Genomic DNA, 21060 nt, shown 5'->3' with positions numbered 1-21060 from the left:
TGAAAATGTTTCTTTCCTATTCTCTCTTTTCCATGATACATTCCCAGCTTCACTCAGTCGTGTTATAGAGTCCTCTGTGTTCTCTGCAAAGTTTCACTGATTCCACCTCCATGAAAATAACACATTAATATCATATACCTGAACTCTTTTCCCCCTATCTTAGGTGACTTCAGTCACCTACTTGAGCATTTTTTGCTACGTATATTAACTTTTTTATTCAGTTCTCCATTGGTGACCTCTTTCCTCTCCCTTACCTTTATCTGTGACACACTCTCCTGATGAGTTGCATAAGCACAGCACTACTCCCTTTACATTACTTCCAAAAGCACATCCAAAGTGCCTACTAGAGACAGGACATCAGTGACAATCGCGTATCTATTTCATGTATTGATTTCTTACCGCAAGATTAGAATGCCAGTTTTAATCAACATGAGGGTAAAGATGAAAGTGAGACATTAGGAGATACCAAGGGAACAGACATCTGAAAGAGAACAGCACTGAAGGCAGAAGAGGTAACTACTATATCCAAATTACCTGGATTACACATAGCATCAGTACACAAATCTAGCCCTAGAATAGCTACAGTCTATGAGGTCAGGCTGCATTGCCTTGGAGGGTCTTCTTCAGTTGGTGCTACAGTGAAAATATTGGAAGGGTAAGAACACATGAAGGAGAAAATCTTATGCTTGAAACAACTTTACCATCTGCAGAAGCAAGGTGGCTTTTTAAGAGGTGTACACAAACAGCTGAATTTCCAGAAGACTGCAGGGCAGTCAGGTACATTCATTGTGCCTGTACAGGATTATATAGAACAACAGTGTCTACAAAGGTGGAGGCCTTCAGGGTCTACTGATAGAAAGAAACTCTGTCAATCCCGTAACTCAGAGCAGCTGTTCACTTCACTTTCACTTATTAGGACAGGTATTACAAATGAGATCAAATTCCAGCAAGTGATGGAACCTCAGGTTTCCCATAAACAAGACATCAAGCTTCTGCATTTCTGAAATTACTTCTGTTTTTAATCCAAAACAACATTTTCCTGAGCAGAACATTTTGCACATTGTTACAGGAGAGGCAAATGTTCTCATGGGACAGATACAGAGCTAGCATGTAAACACTACTCCATTTTCAACAAGCAAAGAGGGAAAATCCCTTGCATCAGAAAGCTAAACTCTCGTCAAGCTGCCCAACACACCACAGTAGGAGCACTAGACAGAAATTGCAGCTTTAAAGAAGCTTTACAGGTTTCTCTCTGAAAAAATAAGCTAGTAGGTTAATTTTGCAAGACCTAAAACACCAGGTATTAACAACAAATGGGAAGGCAACAGGCCTTTTAGTGGATAGAACAGGGACTATTTTTGGATTGAATATCAGTTCTTTTCTGTATAAGTGAACCCCTTAAGTACCAACCAGAGCTTAGAACAAACATGGAAAAACTCAACCTTGCCATCTCCTCAAGATTACAGAATTACCTACACTAGAAAAGACCATCAGATGAACTGTCAACCTGACATACCAAGTTTTATCATTAAACATGCCCCTTAGTGTCATACACACACGTCTCTTAAATGCATCCAGGGTTGGGGACTGCACCAACTTCCCCAAACAGGCTGTTCCACTTCATATTTGACCACTTCTTTCATGAAGAAATCCTTCCCAGTGTCCAATTTAAATCTTCCTTGGTGCAACTTGAGATAATTTCCTCATGTTCTACCACCTGTCACCTGAGAAAAGAGGTGGACAACCTCTTCAATGCAGCCTTCTTTCAGGTAGCTGTAGATAGCTATGAGGTCTCTGTCTCCTCTTCTCCAGACTAAATAGCCCCAGCTCACTCCCTCCCTCTCTTCACGTCTCTTGTTTCCTAGTCTCTTCACCAGCTTCACTGTACTCTCCACATACACTCAAACAACTCAGCGTTCTTCCTGCAATGAAGGACCCAGAACTGACCACAGTATTATAGGTGCAGTCTCACCAGCACTGCATAAAAAGGGGCAGTCACCTCCTCTACTCTGCTGGCCACATTATTTCTGATGCAGGCCAGGCTCCCACTGGCCTTCTTGGCCACCCAGGCTTACTGCTAGCTCATGTTCAGATGCTAACATCCACAGGTCTACATCAATGGCGTTTTGTTGCTATGGAAAAGAGGACAAGATCTGAACAAGTATCTGTTGATACTTCTTCTGATTACAGAAATATCCAAAAAATGGTGGAGCAAGAGAATTCTAACTCCTTTTCTTGCTCTGCTGTCTCTGCTAGAACCAAAGCTGTCTAAAAGATTTTGCTGGTAACTCCATCTGCCCTACTTTTGATACTTTCACACAGAGATGCAATACAAGCACTTCTATGACTTTTCACAGAATTTCTTGAAGAGGTCATTGTAAAGAAAGTGCAGAACCTTATGTTACATTTCCTGTCAGGTCTTTAGGGGCTGGGTGATGGGTCTAACAAGAGCCTTGTATCTGAAGCAAGTCTATTGACCTTTGCAGACAGTTCTAGAGTCTCCAAAGGACATTTTGTGAAGCCTGAAGAGAAAGAAATTTCTGGAAAATGGGTGCTACCCCAGCCCTACTGTCCACACACCTGCATTGGGCCTCAGGCACAGTCTATGAAAGAAAGGCAAAGCAGAGGGGTCAGGAAAAAGGGAGGGAAAAGAGCCTTCATTTCAACAGCAATTTACCTGTATAAATCTCTGCTAAAGAGTTCAGGACTTAACCCACATTATATTCCTTAAATAATGCACCTTGGATTTATTTAACATTTTCAAACTTTCCATGTTCACTTGTGCCATGGTTTTGTGATTTTTGTTCTCGGTATTCCACGTCATAACTTCATGTAGGGCACTGGGAGTTTAACTGTTAACGCTCAAGTTCTGGGCACTGACAACCATGTCATTGACCAAGACAACCTGCCAGTTCAATCTGAACCTGCTGATCTAAATTCTGCCCTGTAACACAGCTTTATGCAATTAATGCAATTATGCAATTAAAATGTCTCCTATTTTATTCTGTTGTCCCGTGACATCAGAGAAGGATGGTGGTGGTACAGCAGTAGAGGCTGAACCTTCCCACCAATATTCCACTCCATGTTGTTGCTGTGTGACAGATGGCAGAAGAGGAACAGTCTGACAAAATGCTGTCTGACATCAAAGTACATCTGAAGCAAAGGGGTGGAGCTGAATTCCTCCAGGAGGAAAAAATGGCACCCACTGACATTCATCAATGCTAGTAAATGTTGATGTAGACAAAACAGTGGATGTGGGCACAGTGAAGTGATGAGTGGTGCATTTCAGCAATGGTGACAGTGGGTCACCTCCACTGGTGCAGACTTTCACTGGTGTGGCATGCAGGCTCTTGTTCATTGCTGGCAAAAAATGTACAGCTAATGGTGGTGAGTGTGTTGAAAAACAGAATTTCTAGCTGAGAAATTTCTCTATCAAATAGAATTATTGCGTTCTCTGTATCTGTTGTATTTCCAATGTAAATAAATAGGAGGTATTACTTTCATAGCTACTGATGTAATAGAAAAAACTATTTCTCAATTAACATCTAAAATGAACAAAAACATACTCATATTATGAACTAAAGGATTTCAGGTTTGGAAACAGCCACTGGATATAAATACTGTTCCCACCTCTCACGATTTTACTCCTGTGATACTTAATTTTCTACTTACAACTGAACTCTGGAACTTTTATGAGACTCCTAAACTCCACTTAGAAATAAACTTTTCTCCTCTTGGTTGCAGCAAAAGTATTGAGAGGAAAGCCAAGTGGATGATACAAGGCCAAAATTTTCAAAATAGAAGTTGATGTTAAAATTGCTTTTCGTTTTATGCATTTTTTAAAAAAGAATCTACGACCAGTTTATTGCTTTGGATGTGTGAACCTTGAGAAAAATTCTTGTTTTAGTTTTCACATCACAGCTCTCAAATTAAAAGATGTCTTCCCAGAGCACAGCTTAGAAACACTCCCGCTGTCTTTACTAGCAAATAATTTATGCTGCACTTCCATTGAAATAAATACATTTCTAATGCTTAAAATATTTTAGGCCTTTTGCATATCTTTGTCTCAGAAACACCTGACTGCATTAATGTAACCAGTCATCCTTTGTTCCACATGAAGCCCATATGCTTCTCTTTTTTCGGTTTTTTAACAACATGGTATGCAAACAATTTAGAAGCGTAGCAGCAGTAAATATAGTCTTTTTCATTTAAGATTACAGAAACAGACTCCTAAGCAGACTCAGAAGACAGACTCCCATAAAGCGTATCAAATGCCATTTCTGCCAACTGGCACCAGGCGTGAAACAGAACAAAAAATTTAACAAATGAAAATGACTTAAATCAGAGATTAAGGATTATTGACTGTTCAAGATACTCTCCTGCAAAAGAGAAGACTTGATCCTGCTCCGCTTGAGCGTAATTGGGGATTTATCCCTTGGCTACAGCAGGAGTAGAATCAAACTCATAATTCTGACATTTCATTCTGAATGAAATATTGTATTATAGAAACTTAAGAGTTTCTAACTAACATGTCATTTTTATGATCAATATTATCTTCCCAGCAGAAAACAAATTAATGGCAGCTGAAATAACACAGAGAAAAAAATAAACATTTCTTCAGATGTTGTTCCATCAGTATGCAGGAACCACTGAGTACTTAAAAAGCTGCATCTGTGTTTCCACAAACATACAGAAACTTTCTCTGTTAAACTCTTGTGCCACAAAAAGAAACTGTAGCCTCATACTTGGCATATTCTGACAACATTCGGGGGAGTAGTGTAAAAGGCCCAGAAGGCTTTATCGCTCACAAGGAAGACAGAAACAGAAGGGGTGGTTGTGAAAGAGCGGCTTGTGCCTGAATGCCAGAGCCAAATCCTATTCAGTTTATACTGTACTAGTACCACTGACTATTCAAGAGAGGGAAAAAAGCTGGCTTTGACCAAATACTGCCTTCTGCTTTGTAACAAATGCAGTAATCGCTGCCAGTATCAATCAGAAACAGACCTTAGATTTCTTTATCCTGCATGATCTAGTCACAGCTAGATCTTTTTTTCTTTTTTCACCTCTTTTCTTTCTACGTGTCAAGAAAACAAGTGAACTTCAGAACAGAGATTCCACACCACCATGTTTAATGTAGGAAGGCTATCCAGACACAAAGAGTGTGCACAGGCACGGAAGGTCTCCTCCACTCTGTTTTGCAGGCTCATAGACAAGACCTGTGGACAAGGAACAAGTTGGGCACTTCCCACTGAAGGTTTGCTTCGACTGCATAGATGCAGAAGTGACCTTTATGGGACAGGATCTGAGGAAGACAAAAGCACTGTGTCTGAATTCAAAGGCTGCTCAACTGAGTCACTGAGCATGCTGCTGGCACTGCATGGCATCACCACAACAAACGGGTCCTATTCTTTTCCCACACTTGGATTTCCCATTCTAAAGGGAAAGGTCAGGAGAATGGAGGCAATTTTTATGTAGGCCAACCTCAGGGACAGACATTAATATGAAATAGCAGCATTTTGGTACCTCAAAGAAATAAATGAAGGAAAGATTAATGCTGTAATATTTCCAATCAGGAAAAGAGGCTGCGGCTAATTCGAATTCACCTCGATATAAAACTAAGGAACAGCAGATGCCAACAACAAAATGGAAATCCTAACTTCCTAACTGCAGCAAGATTCTCTCAGCTCAACTTTTTCAACTTTAACCTCTGCCAACAGAGTAGAGCGCACATGACACATACAATGGCTTTTATTTCAATTAGATGCTTGTTACTAATAATGAACATTTTATGTCTTCTCCTTTTCCTGTTGGGAAGTGGACATGTCAGACCAGCCACTACACATCGATAGCAAGGTTAGAAACTGCAGGGGGCTGAGTTTGAACGCAAGTGACCAATATGTGGGCGACCCACACTGAATGTCAAGAATCCAGCAGATTTCTCTGCTTCCCACTGAAAAAAAAATAATTTTTTTAAAAAATTACAGTGAAAACAAGTTTTTTTTTTCAAAACAGAAGTCCTGCAACTTGATTTAAATGAATGCATGACAGTCTGCAAGAAATATACGTTTAGTCATAATATAAAAACAATTTTAATGCTAGTCATTGAAAATTCAACTAAAAAGTAGTAATTAACTACATCAGTTTACTGGGATTCAACAGAATTTAAAATGCAAAAATAGATAAGAGTCTGAATTCACTTTAAGAAGTTTTATCTCTACATTCAATTTGCACTTAACAACTTTTTTCCTCTTGCTTTTTCTTAATATCATAAAAACTTCCACACTTTGTTTTCTGCAGAGTATTTCCAACTACTGTTCACTAATTCACGTCTACAACACTGCACTGACATATACCCTTATTTACTAAGATGGAGAAGTCAGTGCACTGCAAATCAGGATGTGACTTTCCAGCACATTAGGCTCCTTAACCAGCTACTATATAGGCCTTCATAATTTATTAGTAACTTACAGACAGCAAAGTAGTTCAATGCTATTTCCAAATGGAGATAACTGCCTTGTGCAGACTCGATCTTTAAATGGTGCATATATTAGATTGTAATTTCAGTAAATTAGACATTTCAGTTAACTGAAACTACCCCTGTTCAGATCAGCCCACAGTTCTCCAGATCACAGACACACCAGTTCTGCTCACTGGTTCCTCTATGGCAGTAGAGGTTGAACCTTCCCACCAATATTCCATTAAATGTCACTGCTGTGTGACAGACAACAGCAGAGGAGCAGTCAGACAGAATGGTGACTGACATGGAAGTATATCTAAAGCAAAGGTGAATTCCTCCATGAGGAAAAAATAGCACCCATTGACATTCATCAATGCTTGTAAATGTTTATGTAGACGGAACAGAGCATGTTGACAAAGTGAAGTGATGAGTTTCAGCAGTGCTGACAGTGGGTCACCTCCACTGGTGCAGCTTTTTTCACGTGTGGTACGCAGGTTCATCACTGGCAAAAATGCACAGCTAATGGTGATAACTATGTTGAAAAACACTGTTCCATAGCTTAGAATTTGCTCTATTTAATAGTGTTATTATGCTCTCTGTGTCTGTCGCAGTTTCCATGGAAATAAATAAGAGGTATTACTTTCAGTGCTACCTACATATATATACATGTATGCATGTACACTGACAATTCCCTAAAGCCAAATCCAATGTCTACCAGTGGGTTGCTGAGTACAAAAGAAAAAACATACAGCAACAGCACGATAGTAGCTTCTGACTTGCTCATGGAGAAGTAAAGGCACAGCAAAACTGTATGAGTTGAGTGGCCAGTCTCTGAAAAGCCACTGGCAGTCTATTAGGAAGTAAGCAGTCCATATGATGTTTGGTAGACACACAGAGGTGATCACACTATGCATGCTAAGGCTCACCAGTGGAACAGTGCACTCCCTGTATAGGTAAGGCAGAGTCACTACACCCCTAAGGTAGGAAATGGGTAATGAATGTTGGGAGGTTTTTGCCAACATTTTAACCTGACAGTTCAGGTCAGCATCATCACTGGTAACCAAACATCTGGTATTTAGAGCATTGCTTGCTTGCTTTTTTCCACTTCAACAAGTGGGAACCATTTTTTGTCACATTATACATTGGCATGGGCTCAATGGTTGCCAAACAATGCAGTAGGTGTAGTGATAGTATGACAGGATTTTTCTGGGTAACAACGTATACCAGTCAGGTCAGTTCAGTACAGCAACTTTATTAGAGAAGTCTATTAAGGTATTAATTGTTTAGCAACATGTATTACACAGTAGTTATCTGCAAAGGTGAATTATTATTCCACAGTAATGTTCATTACATCCCTGGCTTACCTTCCAAGTACCAGAGTCACTCGGTGCCAGGGAAGCTTCCTTAGCAGACATTCTGAGCTCAGAGCTCTGAGCTTCCCAGCCCAGAACCCTATGGCAGGAGCGCTTCAAGGGGCTCAGTGTATCAGCCTGCTCTTACCAGTGCCTGCTGTCTTCAGCCAAGTGCTTTACAACATTACACACACAGTTTTACATCTGCTAAAACCGTATCTTGTGCAAAAGTGAAAGCAGTTTTCACCACATACATCACAATACCAACTAAACACTGACTATAGTTACAACACAGTGAAACCTCTGGCAGCTCTGTAGCCACAGGATGTCTTGTCTCTCCACATTAGGTCTGCTGGAGAAAAAGAAATTTAAGCAGCTCAATGAGACACAAGCTGTCTTACAGTGTAACTAAGGGAGGGATGCCAAGCAGTTTAAAATCAACCTTTGAGACCCTGACATTTGCCAATGGATACGATCGTATTTAAAAGGCTTTTCAGCTTGCATAAAGTGAAATGTGATGAAGGGCTGAGACACCCAAGCCTTAGAGCCAGAAGTTGTTCTAAATCCTCTAGATTTAACCCATTCCTTTGTAAAGCTCTGGACAGAAGACCTTGGTCATGAAAAACCACTTCTCCTCATCAGTTGTGGCACTGAAAAAAAAGGACTGGCCCTGTGACTTTTGCTTTGATACACCTCTATTTTTCAATACTCAACACATTTTTTTCCATTAAGAACAACCAAGATTATATATACTCAAGAAACTGTAATAATGATGGACATAAACACCTGAACCAAGTGAAAATCATTACTTATCACCCTTTGATTTATCCTGTCATTTTCAACAACATCATCAACACAAATCTCCACTGCCAATGCACAAAACAACCATTCACCTCTATTAGTCCCTCATAAACCCCATTGATGTTAAAATAAGATAACCTGTGTGCACAGATAGAAGAATAAGGAGGAAAATGGCCACAATTAAGTTATGTGCTGATGGGATTCCTTAACCATCAATGCTTTACAGGTACTCCCAAAGATCTCTCTAGTTAGTGAGAAGACAAAACAAAAAGAAAGGGAAGAAATTGAGATTTTGGTTTTTCCAAAGCCTGAAGAGGAAGTTTCCTGAATCTGACCACGGGCAGAGAAAACAGTAATAGAAAAGGTACGTATTTCAATGTGCCCCTTTTTAATGTTTTGCGCATTTAATAAACTCTTAAGGAAATACAAATGGTCTCTACAGAAGCAGGCAGCTTGAAATACTTAAAGCAAGGGAAATTAAAGTATATGAAATCTAAACTGTCCAGTAGGCAGTAAAAGTTTAATCAGTACGCTATAAGATTCCTCCAATGTTTGAAAGTGACATTTTTTGGTTGTATAAACGATACTTAAAAGATGCAAGCATTTACTGAATTTCTCAAGAGTCAAGTTTAGCTTCTCTTTTCTAGATGTTCATTAACTGCCAAGAAAATCTGTACTAATTTTAAAGCACAATGAACACACTCATGCAGAATTGCTTTATTTGATGCAAACTTCATTTCTTGCAAGTCTGCATATTCCTTCATCTCATAAAGCAGCATTCAAAGATCCCAGTATCTTTTCCACCAAAGCAGATCTTAAGATACAGAAGAGATCCTATCCCTCTGCCCTGACCAAAATACCAACCCCAGTGTCATATTACCAGAGCCTTAAAGTCACAATTTCTACCATGCTTCACATTACATCTGCTTTAGATGGCAACATACTACATGAAAAATGTTTGCTGACTCATCTCCCCGCTCTGCTGGCAGATTCAAATCACACAACACAACATACGATACACAGAGCAGAAGCCAGTGATTCTGATGTTAAAAGGCAGCATATGCCATAAATGGTGGCAGCTGCCTTTTCCCTTCCTTATGTGGTTTCCAGCTCTACTTACTGTACTTGATGAGCTAGTAACTCACTTAAGAGTTACTAGCTTAATAGAAGGGAATATCCCATCTTCCCACCCCATCCCCCAATTAAATAGATAAATACAGAATGCTCTACGCTTTCTCCATGACAGAACAGCCTTGGAAAGCTTCACTGATGCCAAATAACTGAAGGATATGTGCAGTTAGAATCTGCTTCTGCAGCTAGAAGTGGGATTCTGCAGATTGGTCCCTGTTGAAAACAGGGCTTTGCCATCTCTGGTGTTAGAGGAAGCACAGATTCTTACTCATCCCTGCACAGTAAAGCTGCTGTCATGGATAGCAGTTTCAGAGAAACCTGACACAGTCAGCAAGACAAACCTCACAAACACACAATTTCAGATACATTAAGGGTGTTAAAAATCACTGTCACTCCCCAAAAGTGCTCCCATTACATCCAAAACTCCAGCAGACACGAATAATTCAGTGCATGAGGAAGTGCACCTATTTCCTCATTGCAACTGTACCTACTTTTCTAGTTGCATCAGTGGCACAAAGCCAACCCAGTGGTACTGCTGCAACAGCCTCATGCCCTTCATTTCTCCAACAGCTTAGGAAAACAGAAGCAGAGCACTCAAACAAGTCTACAGTCAACACCCTCAGCCACAACACAGCCCCAACTACATGAACTTTATTCACCAGACAGACTGAAGCACAAAAAACAGCAAAGGTAACCAAAGGTAACAGGAAAACTGAAGAATTCCTGGTGAGAGGAAAAGTATGCAGAAGTTATACATGCTGCTCAGGAGCAAGGTACTGAGACTGAAAAACCTGCAGCAGCAGAGTGCAAGGGGATTGCATTATTATCTCTCATAACAGCACAAGCCAATTGTTTTGGAAGGAAATTAGGTTTCTGGTAGCATGCTTTGGGCAACATTTGAATAAGAACACTGTTACTGACCTGGAGGGAACAACTGGGATCCCTGTCTCAGTGACCACCAGAAGCCTATCTTTGGTGTTGTCTTGGCAGAGGACATTAATATGAATGACATTTGAAGGGAGGCACTTTGAGTTACTGCCATTCATGCAGCATTACTGCTACATGCACAGGATCATATTCTGAGCACAACCACACGTATCTTACCACTAAGAGAATCATCATATTACTTCACAACACTCATTCATTTAAGAAAAGCAAATTATATTTCTTAAATTTATATAATTTCCCCCCCCCAGGAGTTTTCTTTCAAATATATTGCTTTATTTGGAGATCTTTCCACTGATAGATTGCCATTGACTTAGTTCATCCATGAATGCAGGACACTGAACGTCTGGTAGATAAGTGAGAAGATTTTCTCAATGTGGGGTTAAAATTCTTCTATTTTAAAGACTCATTCACATGCAGTGTGAAATTGAAACACATGAAACCCCAAGTCATTTTGACCATTTTCCCAAGAGATTCCCAACTTGTGATAAGCGGAGAAGCTCACGGAAATGCTGGTCTTATGGGAGAGCACAGAACTGCAAGCACTTCTTTTCTGACTTAGCAACCAGTTTTTACTCACAAGTCCAAGGCATTCCTCATTTCTTAACCTTGCAAATAATGGCATATCTGGAGCTTAAGCAAGCCACAACTCAGTCAATTACTTTCCTAGCTCCCCCAGATGTCTCAGCACAGTATTAGCCATAAGTCTCTCATCTTCCCAATTTCCATAAATACACAGACAACTTCTGTCTTCCATTACATAATGATCTTCCTGCTGATGCAGGCGCACAGACTGCCGATACACTTATGAAGTGGGATTAACTCCTCCCTTCCCAGGACCACGGGGATCAGCAGTCTTGTCACAGCGCATCACTGTACTGCCCTGCCTACCTTATTCCAGTGCCTGGAAAGAAAAAGAAGCGCCAGTCTTCAAAGATAATTTATTTCAACAAACATCCTGTAACGCAATGCTTTTACAGTAATTGTTGCAAACACTACACCTTATTCAAACATTCAGATACATCTCAGCCGCACTCAGAGGAAGGAGAGAGATGCAACAGGCACTCCCTACCCATCCGCACGAAGCTGCTGCCCCGCCGGAGTTCAAACCCCACTGCCCGCCGGGCTGCAGCCGGCCCAGCGGCCCACCCTGCCCCGGGACCCCCTTTAACCCCGGGGAAAGGGGTTAAAACCCCGATGGGGGCACGGAGCGAGCGAGGCGCTGCTCGGCTTCCCCCGGCAGGCGCCGCGCCCGAGCCCGCAGCCCCACTGGAGCGGGGGAGAAAGAGGAGAGAGAGGGCGGCTCTGGCACCGCAGCGTTTACCCTCCATCTCGCCTTCGTGGTGGAGCCGCCGCCTCTGCTCGCGCGGACCGGAGATGAGGGAAGGCACTACCGACTAGTCGAGCTGTCCTGTGCCGCGTTGCGATCGAGACCGAGCCTTCGCCCCGCACGCCCTCAGACGCCCAGCCCTGCCCGTCAGACCTCGCCGCTCCCCCCCGAGCCGCCTATTAATACCCTCGGCGCCGCAGGCCCGCCGCCAGCCGCCGCCTCCTCCGGGTGGTGGAAAATGGCGGTGGGGCAGCAGCCCTCAGCAGTGGCTTTGGCGCCAGGCACCTGTTGCCCACTAGGGAGCTGAGCGGTGGCAGAGGCTGCTCTGGTGCTCACGGGGAGCTTTGCTATGTTCATTTCTTTTCTTTTTTTTTTAATTATTTATATTTTTTAAATCAAATGTAGAGCTAGACCATAGAATCATTGAGTTTGGACAAGACCACCGAGATCACCAGGTCCAACCATCAACCCACCTGCTAACCACATCTCTTAGTACCACATCCACACAGTTCTTGAACACCTCCAGGGACAGTGACTTCACCACTCTTTTGGAGAAGAAACATTTCCTAATATCCAACCTGAACCTCCCCTGGCACAAATTCCATACTAGAATCAGCATGAGAAGCATTTCAATTCGATCTTAGGAATCACAATGCAATTAAAACATTGCGATCAGGCTTAGGCCTTGGTGAGATGACAGCTCACATTAGAGAGGCTGCAGCAGGTTAAGGAAGGAGTCTAACACCCTTTTTTCCTGAAGGAAGGTGACTGCTGCTGCTTGTGCCTGGCCTCAAAAGCAGCAGCCTTCAGGCAGGTCAACAGTGGTGCTAACAGTCAGGACCTGCCAGGCTCCTGGCTTTTCTGCCAAATCTACACAATTGTGCTTATGTGCCTCGGCTTACAGAGCCCCAGTGCGGCATCACCAGCTGTCAAAGGCTACTTCCAGGCCTCTGAGTGAACTGTGGCTGACCTCATTCTCCCAGTTTATTCCAGGACACCAATGCCATTCAGTGCTACACACGTGTTCTTAATTCTAGTCTGTTTATTTTTTCATAACTGCTGCCCTAAGAAAAAAAATAAAAATTCTTTTTTTACCATGTGTTAGTGCTGTTCCTACAGCAAAGTCTGAAAGTGCCCCAAAATTAACTATCAGAGGCCCCCCACAGCTCATTTTCCATTACAATTCAGGCCTGATTAAAGTCTGGCAAAGATTTTTGGAAGCTACTGAAATATTCAGGTGTGAATTAAACATTTATTTACATATAGTATCCTCATTTTCCTTGTTTGTGAGGATACAAATTGTCTAGCTTCAACTGCAGCATGCACCAAGTCATTAATAACTACAACAAGGTAATTTTGTAGTCCTATAGATATCCTTCACTGCAAGAGATAAGTATTCTGACTTCACTGTGATAGATAAAAATGGTAGATATCACTAAATTAAAAATTAGTAGTTGCCTGGGAACAAGTGTTCATGGCCTGATTGTACTCACTGTGGGGAAATGAAGAACAGCCCCAATCAAAACCATGCATTTCTTCTGCTTCAGAAGAGCTAATTTCCTCAAGGTGAGGAAAATAGTGAGGGAAAGAAGACAGACAGGAGGAAAAAAGAAAAAAACAAAAAAACAGAACATTGAAAGAGGGCTTTCTTAAAAGCTTTTAATAAATGGACAAAAGACGGTGATTCTTCAATCACAAAGAGTAGTACCTTTCTCTTAAAAACTCAAAGGTGGCATTCAGGAATAAAATGGAAAACAAAGATAAATTATATAAATAACACTTAATACAAATTACAAGTTACTATATCAAAAATTGATAAGGGGAGTTATGAGGCAAGGTGAATCTATAGTTGAAACAGCTAAGGACATTTTAAGTGTGTTAGAAATAACACAGAGCCCAATAGAAATAATAGAGCCCAAAGTGATATTGGCCCATCAGTAAGTATAGCTTCAGAATGGTTTGTGCTCATGCAGGAATTGTAAATATGTTTAGTAAATACTTCACTACTACAACAGAAACAAGTAGTCAGTCTCATAGGGACTATGAAGAACTGCTCTAGACTGCTAGTAATTTAGAAAGATAGAAACCATGACCATTCCCTTACCACCAGCCTTAGATAGCTTTTTGGACCCCCTTTCAGGTACTTGGGCTTTCATCTGCTGATGTTGTAGTAGACTTTAGAAGACTTTTGAAATTGCAAATGGGTGCTAGTGTCAGAAAATGACAAAGATGTTGCCAGCAAAAGGTAGATCAGCATCAATAGTTGATGTGAATAACAGATTTAATTCAAAAAGATCTCCAAGAAAGGAATGGAAATAATTCCAGTCTTTTTTATGAAGACTGGGTCTCATTGAACTTCTCTGAATTTATTCTTTGGTGAAACTGCTCATTTGGCTAAGTGCATATTGATGTTTTTAGACTTTAATGATAGTCTGAAAGAAAGACATAGTACCCCACGATATCATTAAAGCACATGCTAAATTGACTAAGATTTGTCTAAATGACTGATAACAAAATGTAGCTGACAGCGTACAACCTTCAAACAGCTCTGTTTCTGAGAAAAGGCAATCACATCAGAAAATGGCACTAAGATGACAGAAACTGCAAGGGTAATAAACGGCGAACTGGGTCTTATCCAACAAAATACATCTGGGGTAAGCAAATCTCTATAATGAGTATGAAGGATTGTAGGCGCTGTGTAGTGAAGGGAGACTACACTTACTGAAAATTATTTAGGAGTTGTAGTCACCAACTCATTGTAAATCCTCACTGACAGCATCTCAAGAAGGATTAAACTGCATCAGGGGAGCGGGAAGCAGGGAGGTAGTTTTATCTCTGGATATATCACTGAAGAGACCAATTTTGTATACTGTGTTCTTGTCCATGTCTTCAAAAATTACTTAAAAATTGGTGAGGGGGCAGATTAAGAGCTGAAAATGTGATCTAAGAATTGAAGAAAAATGCTGCTAAGTGAGACTTAAACAGCTCAATCTGTTTATCCTATCAAAAAGATTGACTTGATTACAGCGTATAAGTACCTCTATGGAGAAAAAATATGAATTCTGAAGAGCTCTTTAATCTAGCAGAGAATAACATAACAAGAAGCTGTGATAGAAGCTGAAGTCAGACAAATTCAAATGAAGCACTCTGTTTCTCTTCTTAAATTGACAGTATGTCACTGGAACAAGCTCATGAGGGCAATAAGAAATTTTTAATGTTTTTGTATCTTCCAACCTGGAAAATTACTTTTCTGAAAGACAGGTTTTTGCCAAGTGTAGGTTACCAACCTCAGAGCTTTTACATGTATGAGATTTAACGACATAGGAGAAAGAGGAGATCAGACCATATGACTAGAAGGTTCTTTGCAGTCTTACTTCATTATTTCTTCCTCTACTAAGCAAATATAAAAAAGGGTAGCTGTTGGTGAGCATTTGCTCAAGATTATATTCTTTTAACAACTGACTGCAATCAGTCTGTGAAAAAGATGACTTTACTGAGCGTGTAGGATTTTAAATGATCACAGAACATGAGGCATTCTTGGCAAGCAGAGTATGAAGTATCAAAAGACAATTGACATTAGTCACCTATTTTCATTTGTCAGTGCACTAAGCTGACTATATTTCAATTCATGTAAGTCACAAAGGGGCTCAGAAGAGTTTAAGGAGAAGCTGAACAGAAATACAGAAGCATAAATCTACTAAAAACACAGGCCATCAGATTTATATGATGTGCAATTAAACAGCAAGCTTTGAAACTCTGGCAAACTGGATAACTAATTCTATATGCAATATTACACTAGTAAATATACATCAGTTTTAAAAATTTATGTTTCTTGCCCACCTTGTGCTTAAATGAATCAAGTTACCTCACCTGAAGCATAATGAGCTGTGGAATGCAATGAAGACTAAAAGGTTTGACACCAACAAGTAATACCTAGCTCTCTGAAAGCAGCCAGGACCACACAACTGAATTGTGTTGCACATAAACTATTGAGAACTACATTTAAACATTAATGAATTAAATTGTTGTATTTGCTAGGAACTTGCATCTTCTATTTTCTACTCACAAAGTTGATATGGCAACATTAACCTTAAAGCCCTTTCTATTCTTGACCCCCTCCTTGAAGTTTGTTACATGAAGACAGCTTTTTCATCAAGTGTACAACCTCCAGTAAACTACACAGAAAACCAATGGCCTCAAACAAGTTTTTCAAACAAGAAAACAGTATTAACCAAAAAGGACTCAAATGTATTTGCCTAATTTGGTAGGCAAACCTTAACACCTATTGATAGTTCTGAATTTAGTTAGAAAAATCCCAGGCCCTTTAGAAGGTGTTACAGATAGAAGCTTCCAAAATCACTAGATACTTTTGCAAAGCTAACCCTGGAAGCCCCATGAAGCAGCACCTTTGCTCTTTGTATTTTCCCCAGAACAGACTGTGGACAACAATTTTAGAAATACATAGTATTCCCAACTCTAAATGTGGGTAAACAAAACCCACAGAATTACTGCTGTCCCGAAAATCAGATCCTAGGGCATTAAAAATTGAAGTGTCATGGTTACCTCTGTTGGTATCAGTATCACCTATGGAACTCAAACATCAGTAGTCTGGTACAGGTAACTGAGACAGGGAGGAAAAAGCATTAAGAGGTTGAAGGGCATTCATTACCTTTTTGATGCCCAGAGGCATAATGTTGCTCTTCTACTGGAGGCCAACCAAAGGTGAAGGTTGATCATTCTATACAGTGAAGTGAAGAACCAGTTAGACTCTCAAGTTTCCACATGTGATGCCTTCAAAGGAACAATATTACATTAGCTGGCTGGCAAAACACATTGTTTGAAACATCAAGGCTTGAAAAAAACACTACATCAATAGGTGAATCTCTGACCCTAAAGGCATCAGCAAGGACAACAAAGTCAGCAATAGGAATATTGAATTCAAGCAGCAAAATATGGCTACAGGACACTTTCAAGAGATATTGGGAGATATTATTCAGTGTATCGGAGGTGACCAGATGTAATTCTCTTGAGACACACACATCTTCTGGATGTAGCATCTTCAGAGATCCAGAGACCATACATGCTATGAAGAGTCCAGGTGGAAGAAAGCACAGGGAACTTGAAAGGATGTCCCACCATCCCACCACAGGCCTGAGTTGGACTGCAGCAATTGCATGTCACCAGCTTTATCCTCACTGGCTGCTCAAATGGAAGCTCTCTCAAGTTTCTGGCAAGTCTGTTGTGGTTTGATAGACCCAGTTTATATACCCATGTTATGTATTTAAATTTAGAAAATCATACCTGTATTTTCTTGTTAAAAATATAGGGGAATTTAAATAAGGCTGTTTATAATCCTTTCCCAAGTGACCTTTCAAAACTGACTTTCGCTGATTCAAGACAATAATGATAATTACAGATCCGACTGTTATTATCATGTTTAATAAAAAGCCTCAGAATGTACATTAAAGAATAGACTACCTAAGGTGCCTGATTTTAAAACTGTAGCACTATTTTTGAAGGACAGGTACATTTTGTACATTCTGCTTTAATTAGCATTGGCCAACCAGGTCATCCCATATCTCTAACACTGACTTTGGTGGAAGGCAAAAGAACACACAACCTCATAAGAGGAGGAACCTTGAAGGATTGGGAATCAGCAAGCTGCTTCACCCATTATGTTTTAATTAGATATTTTCTTGGAGTGGATATGTTCTCTAGGAAAGATCCTCATGATAAGTAATGTTTAACAAATCTCATTACTCAAGTTTATGAAGTCATTCGCCCCTTCTGTAATTCAGAGGAATTAAATCACTCCCACAAATTAAAAATAGGACTATCAACCGATTAGTGCTGTTTGAATGAAGCAGACAGAAGAGTACGCAGAAGCAATAAGGAAATGTTGAAGTATTGCAATGAATAAATGAGGTTATTTCAAGTTCCAGACTCTAATTTCATCTCAAGAGTTTGTTGACAACAAAAAAAAAAAAAAGACTGTGCAACCTTCATTCTTACAGCTTACCCAGTCACCAAAATCTTTGAATCTTCAATAGCAATACAATTCATACATTCGTTATGTTTTAGACAGAAAAGCCTTGGGGAAAAACAACTGATAAAAAAAAGGGCACTTTCATTTGCACAGGCTGTTTTTCATAGACAAAGCTGCTTTTTTTTCTTTTTAAAAAAACACACAGATCTGTTAATATGCCCCTTTAAGCATGGGTAGAGAAACGGATCACAATGAAGGGACAGAATTAAATTAGAGAAACCTCCAGACAGTGTTCTGCTGTGGTCACTGCAGCTAGTGTGGGCATGTATGCACTATCTTTAAGCTAGAAAGCCTGGATACTGCTAAAGACATAGTAGAAGCAGCACAATGTGCAATGCAATCTGCACACTCTTCCTCAAGGCTGAGTATTTGGCATGTGGCCTAAATGCAGCTACACACTGCTGTAGCCAGAGCACTGCTGTGTGCAAGGCTATCTATCATAAATGATTGTATGTGCTGGCAGAACAAATTATTGGTTTATATTTGAAGTCAACAGATAAAAATCCATGAATTAAGGTGAAATGAAAGTTGAAGATGCAATTAGTAAAACCACAAGATTTCACTCAGAGTAAGCTGCATTAGTTAGACTCTGCCATGATGGCTCTTCTCAAGAATATTTTGTAGAATCAAGCCTCGTTCACTAGGTACTTTTGAGAGAATTCAATCTGCAGAGCACAGCAGCAACAGAGATGAGGTTGAGAAGATGCAAACTCTCCACCCTTACATTTCAAAGTATCAAAAGTCTTAAAAAAAAATTATACTCTTGATTTTCCACATGAAGTAGCTTTCCTGTTTGGTACTTTGAAAAAAAATATATACATATATATATACACACACACACACAGTGCTTTCCAGAAAAGGAACAACTTGGAATTTTCGAGCAGGCTAAGTATGTGCCATCCTGAAATACTTGTATGGCAAAAGCTATAATTTTCACATTAGCAAGCCATAAAATGAGAGGCACGAATGTTGTTTCTAAAACCAAGACCTATGTTCTTGGTAGCATGCAGTCACCAAAAGATAGCATAAGCACAAGAAATGCACTCAAGCAGGTCTAATGTACCATCCAGTGCAAGGCACTGTTAGAAGTACATGCAGAAACTGCAAGTAGAATGTGACTGCATTGCCCTTCAGGACATGTAACCACCTCCAATAAGAAGGGTTAATGCATGACATTCCTGTCTGTAAACTTCAGGAAAAGGATGAAGGTTATATCAATTCAAGACAGATTTTATGCAAATTCTTTTCGGTTGCAAAACCAGAGTCATGGACCACATAACTCTCAGAAGGATGCAAAGCAGCAGGCAATTTCAGAACATGCTGAGCAGTGTTATTTAGCAAAAAAAGGAGCCTGTGGGTTCTGCAAATGAAATGACTCCAACAAGTCACTTGTGCATGGCAAGTGTAGAATTCTTTGAACAAGCAGGGTACATCAAGTATCACAAAACTGCATTCAGGAGAAAAAAATGCTTTTTTTGAACTCTTAAGATCTGATACTACCTGGCACAATTTCTTCTAAGCATACTAAGATCTGTTAAGGCCAAATAAGTCTGAGGTGAAAGGAAACCCGCTGTATGCAGGCATAACAATAATTGATGCAAATACTGGGATATAAAGACTAGGCAGAGGGATGAAGTAACAGATGTCATCAGCCCACCCCCCAAACATTTTTTTTTTTAAACAATGATATGTTTTAAATAAAGCAAATACCACATGTAGATTAGAGAGAATTTCAGACAGGTGGTTTAGTACTTCTGTCTTTCAGGAGAAATAATGCAGCAGTAAGGAGAGGACCATTTTAATCAGGACAATATTAGCTAGACGAAGCCAGCAGGTGCTCCTGGCCTATGTCATAGAATCACCAAGGTTGGAAAAGACCTCCACAATCATCCAGTCCAACTACCTGCTTATCACCAGTATTTCCCCACTAAACCACATCCCTCAATACGTCTACATGCTTCCCAGATTTCTCATAGCAGCAGAGGCAGAAGTGAAGGAGTTCAGTGGCTCTTTTGTCTCTGTACACTGTTGGTTAAAAAGCACAGCTATGCCAAAGAGTGTTAAAATAACTGAAAGGAGTTTCAATATGAGAGCTCCATGCAGAACATGAAGTGACCTATTACTACCAATGGGCACACATTAAAATGCAATGAGAATCTGTCCTGATGCACCTCATTTTCATGTAGCATTCAGAGTTCTGAACTACACATCAAGCTGACCTTGCAAATTCAAGCTAAAGACCAAGAAACAGACATCTGGAAGTTGGGCACAATATACAGTGCATATTTGGAATGTCTGTTTTATTTCTTCTCAGTTATTTCCCCAGTAACTCTTTTCTTGTGAGGATAAAAAGGTTAATTTGTGACAAAGCATCTTTTCTGAGATCAAAGGAGATAAATGAGAAATATAAGCACCTCTCAGGACAAGAATTATACTAAGCAGCTCACTCCTCTTAGTATATTCAGCTCTTAAATAACTTTTCATAAGTCCCTATTGTTAGATTAAAGAAAACAGCTTGCATCCAAGACAATACAGAAAGATCAGCATACTTCCAACAGCTTTCTGAAAGTAAGTTAGCTAGTGCACTCCTGAGAGAGCTTGCATCTGAATTCCCATATCCTGTGCCTGGAGTATACTTAATGTTTTGAGGCTGGGAAATGAGCCAGTGATTTAGAATTGCTACACAGAAGGGAAAAAAAACAAAGTAAGAAAAAGAAGTACTACATCCAGGTGAATAGAAGAAAAGCTTCAGGACTCATTAAAAGCACAAGTTGTTTCTTCTGATAGGTGCAAAGCTAGGACAGGTCTTCTTGAGAACACATGCAACATAAGATGTGGTATTTAATGAGTACAGCACCACCTTTTTGTGGAGTAGGTGTGAGATGTGTGCTTACAGAACTTTGCAATATGATTAATACACTTAAAAAAGAAACCAGTTTCCAGTGTAGAAATGGTACCATGCAAACAAGTGACCAAATGGGAGAACTTTGAACCGATA

General features: G+C 40.1%; 1 protein-coding gene across 3 annotated transcripts in view; it reads right to left on the bottom strand.

The window, feature by feature from the left end:
• GADL1 (glutamate decarboxylase like 1) overlaps positions 1-16807 on the bottom strand; it is an 86310-nt gene extending 69503 nt beyond the window's left edge. Inside the window, exons 1-2 of one of the 3 annotated variants that reach the window (XM_042888533.1) lie at positions 12011-12159; positions 10663-11590 (exon numbers count right to left, since the gene is read on the bottom strand). In XM_042888533.1, the coding sequence (XP_042744467.1) occupies positions 10663-10783 (121 nt within the window). In that variant the 5' untranslated portion in view covers positions 10784-11590; positions 12011-12159. Of the gene's footprint in view, positions 1-10662; positions 11591-12010; positions 12160-16685 lie in introns of those variants that run through there. The other 2 variants (XM_042888535.1, XM_042888534.1) reach the window with 2 other exon arrangements.
• Positions 16808-21060: the final 4253 nt, after the last annotated feature.

This window comes from Lagopus leucura, unplaced genomic scaffold (genome assembly GCF_019238085.1).
Source record: "Lagopus leucura isolate 7727_CA_CO unplaced genomic scaffold, USGS_WTPT01 Super-Scaffold_100157, whole genome shotgun sequence".
NCBI lineage: Eukaryota > Metazoa > Chordata > Aves > Galliformes > Phasianidae > Lagopus > Lagopus leucura.
This window is presented reverse-complemented; position numbering and strand designations above follow the sequence as displayed.